Genomic DNA, 4,927 nt, shown 5'->3' with positions numbered 1-4,927 from the left:
TATTATCAATTAATTATGTATTAAATTATTTTTAATTAATAAAATAAAAAGAACTGCTATAAGAAAACTACTTTCACCTCACTACTATCATCACTCCTCCACTATTGTTTTTCCAATTCTTCACTCTATGCCTAACCCTCGACAGCCTTGAGCAAAATAGAGAGCAAATCTTAAAATCCACAACTTTAACATTTTTCATATATGGTAATTCATAATTGACCACTTTTTCGTATATGCTACTACATAATTGAATGATAGCATTGCATGTAAACTAAAACTAAATATTTAACATGATTTCCCCAACTTAAAATTCTTATAAGTTATAAATAAAACTATGAAGGCATGTGATTAAGTGATTATGAAAACTTGTTTCTCACTTATGAGTATTACGCCAATTACTTGTATCTATGAACTTTTTATTTTTATTTTTTTTGTTAATTATTATTGACATCAAATTAAAATATGCTAGATAATTGTGATTTTATTAGATAGTAAATATGGAAATTGGGACATTTTATTTAGAAGACAACACACTTTTAGTATGTTTTTCTTAGAATATAGTTATGAAATTCTTTTTAAAATCATGTGTAATCAATCATGGCAGAAAGATGTACTCATACTTACAGGGAAGGAAATAGAGATGCCTAAATATCCAAGAAGAGTCTCAAAACTAACTTAGGGCATAACTTTGTGAATCAACTCACGAGGAACTAGCTCAAATTATCTTTAATGATGTCCGACGGATTTTAGTGTGGTTTCGATCGATTTATTTGATCCCAAAAAAAAAGATTTTTTGTTAAAAATAAAATATTTTTATTAAGTTTTTAATATATTTGGATATATTTTTTAAGAAAAATAATTTGCTTTATCTAAAAGCTAATAATACCTTGTTTTAAAAAAAACAAAAACAAAAGACGTTTTTAAGGTTTAAAATTTTAATTATTTAAATATAATATAACTTTTGTTTATTATTTTTTTTTAAATATTTTTTTAATCAAAAACCAATTCAATAGTTCTTAAATGTCTCGAAATGTAGTTTTATAACCAAATTTTGTTTTTTCTTGGGCTTTTAGCCCTGTTATTCACATAAAAAAGATGGCAGGAAAGATGCATGAACAGTGGAACCGGTTGCGAATAGGCAATAGCCACTGGAAGTTCAAACAAATGAGGGACCATGGAATTTGAATATTTGATGGAGCACGATTCTTTCTTGTTTACCTGTATGGATCAATGAGGAGAGGTCGTTGAGTGGTGCGGTTGTTTGACACGTGGCAGATGTCTTACAATAGTAGATGAAAGCTGCATCCAAAAGTCCAATCGAATCGAACCAGTGAGCTGAGTTTCAGGAAGAAATGATGGCGGCGGCAAGTTCCTCATGCGTTTTCTGTGAGATAGCCACCAGATCCACCGCCACCACTCTTCTTCACTCTGTACGTCTCTCCTCTCTCTCTCTGGATTGTGATTTATGAATTGAATCTGAGTATTAAAAAATTGCAGGACGATAAGGTTGTTGCTTTCCAAGACATTAGGCCTTCTGCTTTCAGGTACAATACCTCTGTTGATTACTCGAATCTCAAATCTCAGAGGTTACTAATTCTCTTTTTGTTTTTTTTTTTTGTAGGCATTACTTGGTAATCCCTGTGCAGCACATTCCTACTGTGAATGATCTCCAAAGGAAAACTGAAGACTATGCTTTGGGTAAACAAGATTACTCGTAATCTCTAATCACTTTCAATTTCAAGTTCTTTATTTTATATGTCATGAATTATTCAACAGTGACTCACATGTTAGAGGTTGGGAGAATGCTATTACTTAGAGATGCACCTCACTCTAACCACCACAGGTACTTCCACCACTTCTAGTGTTATTATATTTGGTCTAATTTACATTCAAGAGTTATACAGTAGTAATAATAGATGGGAGATTGAATGTATGTATTTCTTTCTTGTAATTTGAATTACTCGTATTCATCAATCACATTGTGTTATAAACCCATTTTTGTGTGTCCATATACAAGATTATTCCATTCCTAAGAGAGTTACATATTCGGTTTTTAATATGCTAGTAAAAACTTAATATTACAGTGAGGAAGAGTTTTTTTCTTGTCCATTATCCACCAAGAATACTTAATATTACAGTGAATAAACTATTAAAATTGTCTCCGATATTTTAACACGTTGATAAAAATATTCTCAAAATATTTTAGAACACAAGTCCTTTTTTATGTGTTTAAGGATTTTGGGTACAAGTAAATTCAAAAGTAAGATGAAGTGAAGAGGAATAAATCATGATTATCTCCATTTTTGTTCTTTTATACTATGTTCCACATTGAAAAAAAATAAGAGTGGGTTGGAATATGATGAGATTAAGAAGCACTTCGATTTGCCAATCACAAAAGCTGCTAGCAAGATGAACATTGGTTGAGGTTAACTTGACTTGAAGTTAGTTGCTGTAGTTAAAAAAGAAGCAAAACATGACCATGTAATTGTTTCTGTTTCCTTCTTTTTGATAGATTTGGCTTTCATCAGCCTCCCCTGAATTCTGTTAACCACTTACACCTCCATTGTTTGGCGCTTCCCTATACACCCAGGTATCTCTTCATCTTGTTGATTACTATTTTGCATAAGCAGCTCGCACTGCGTAGATACTAAAACCTTTTTCCACTTTCGAGCTTAAGCAGATGGAGATTCCTAAAATACATGCCTTTAGGACCAATTGGCTTCATAGAAGCAGAGAGATTTCTGGAAAAGATAAAGCCATAGCCCATTCCCTCAAAAAATATAAATGAACGTGGAGTACTTGATTGTTCTTTTGCTATATTTTGCTTTTCCCTCTTCGAAAACATGCTAGATATAGGATCAAATTCAAAATTACATCTGTTCAATTTTTTTATCATTAAAGTGTGTAGTAACAATTATACTCCACTTTGACCTGTAGATCACAGTAGATGATATATAAATATGAATAAGAAAAGGATTACACTTGCCTAAACCCTAAAACCCTAGATCTGAGATGCTCTTTGTTGTTAATATGCTAGCTTTGGCTACTTTTTTCGGCTTTCAGAAGGGAGCATACAATGCTTTGATAAAGAATACGCGTTTTAGTGGTTTGCTTACCAGCAATTCTTTAATAAACCTTTCCAAATAAAAGGACTTACTACTTTGTGGATTTTGTCTTAAACAAAATCACTTAGCCAGTCCTCATTTAATGGAATTGGAGAACTTTGGGATGTCCATTACAGTTAGGCATTATTTTATACGGTATAGGTAAGTAGGTAATACTTATAGCATATTCACAGCATATTTTGTCTGCTGGGAAAAAGCATTTGGACCCAAAGATCATCTTGTAAATAAAATGGATTAATTGAGAAATATTTTTTTACATGTATATAAATAAATTTTTTAGTGACATTCTTGTTGATGTTGATTTTTTTTTTTAAATGTGGTACAAATATAATCAATTTGATAGATAGTGATAACCTGATGGTTGAATTAATGAAAATTATATTCTAGTGTAAATGTGTGAAGTTTTGTATTAGTCTCAATAAATATTTGCTTGTGCGGGTTTGCCACTTTTAATTATTTTATTAAAATTTTATAAGTCTTTTATAAGTGTAAACTATTTTTATCTTCCAAATTATTTCTTTGATTGGTCTACTTAATTTTAATACAATGTTAAATCTCATCCTATAATACTATCGAGACACTCTGCACATATTCAATTGGTCTAATCTCACTTCAAGTGATTGTCTATTTCTAAGTGTAAGAGAGTATTAGAGATTAACAGTTTTTATATGTACCAAGACAACTCTTGTTTCTTGAGTTAATTTTGAGTTGTGTGAGGTCCAGTGAATTTAACATTGTTTCAGGCTCTCATTTTCACATTATAACAACAGCTCTCTGTATCAACATATTTGTATCTAATGAATAAATACATGTAATGAGTGTGTGTATTATATATTGAAGGAGAAAATATAAGAGACCAACACTTTTGTTGAAATCTGGCCAATATTTAACTATCAAAAGAAAAATGATTAATTCTACACCATTAGATATCATTTCATACTATTGAAAATATTGATGATGGCTAATTGATGGTTAAACATCACAAATTCTGTTGGTCTCTTGACACTCCTCATATTGAAATGGTATATATTTTTAAGGTTAACTATTTTGTAAGTAGGTGGAGTAATGAATGTATAGTATTATAACATGTACTCTAGTTAGAATGCATCAGTTAATAAATAATAAATAAGTCACATTTGACAGTGGTACTAATGAGTACTGTACAAAAATAACAATTAACATACTCCATTGCATGGATATATAGTAACAAATTGAGGACTTTGTAGTAAATATGCCTTCATGGATACCTTGGCTGAACTGAATATAGACTTTGTAGTAAATACACCTTCACAGCCTCACAGGTAACTTGGTTGAACTGAATATACACGTTCCCTATTCAATGCCTTGCCATAATATTTTTGAAGATACTTTGCAATGCTAAACAAACAAGTCAGCTCAATCAAAATCTCATAAATAGCACCCTCCCCCGGCTCCCACCTGATTAAAATAAAATTGCATTTAGGACGGGCATGCTGCTTTTTGGTTTCACAAGAAACAAAACATTGATAACCACTTAAGTCATTGAGTTCAAAATAATATATAATAAAAAAACAATTACCAACAGCTGTGATAGAAACATCTAGAAAATAATTGTGAATAGAAACATCTAGAAAAGAAAAATAAACAAAAAAGGGAAGGGGTATAACTTGTTAGTAAAATTCTTTCGCCGAGACGAAACTATCCAAAATATATGGAAATTTAGTGACTAAAACATCATGAGTTGTGGGCAGTATTATAATATTTTATTGTTACGTAAACAAAGGATTTGGCCCAATATTATTTAATGCGGGAAATGACTTCAA

The 4,927-nt window shown here is 30.9% G+C and overlaps 1 protein-coding gene across 4 annotated transcripts; it reads left to right on the top strand.

Annotated features, from left to right (window-relative positions):
- On the top strand, positions 1,052–3,910 carry LOC107643042 (bifunctional adenosine 5'-phosphosulfate phosphorylase/adenylylsulfatase HINT4). Of its 4 annotated transcripts, none has more exons than XM_021123117.1 (6): positions 1,052–1,430; positions 1,507–1,544; positions 1,622–1,698; positions 1,777–1,843; positions 2,513–2,590; positions 2,678–3,910. In XM_021123117.1, the coding sequence occupies exons 1-6, from the start codon at positions 1,353–1,355 to the stop codon at positions 2,760–2,762; spliced, it is 423 nt and encodes a 140-aa protein (XP_020978776.1). In that variant the 5' UTR covers positions 1,052–1,352; the 3' UTR covers positions 2,763–3,910. The 4 variants fall into 4 exon arrangements, with proteins under 4 accessions (XP_020978776.1, XP_020978775.1, XP_016202064.1 ...); XM_021123116.1 differs by having other exon boundaries at positions 1,057–1,430; positions 1,498–1,544; XM_016346578.2 differs by having other exon boundaries at positions 1,059–1,430; positions 2,681–3,910.

This window comes from Arachis ipaensis, chromosome B05, assembly GCF_000816755.2.
Source record: "Arachis ipaensis cultivar K30076 chromosome B05, Araip1.1, whole genome shotgun sequence".
NCBI classification, from domain to species: domain Eukaryota; kingdom Viridiplantae; phylum Streptophyta; class Magnoliopsida; order Fabales; family Fabaceae; genus Arachis; species Arachis ipaensis.
The sequence above is the reverse complement of the archived record's forward strand: the minus strand, read 5'-3'. Positions and strand labels throughout refer to the sequence as shown.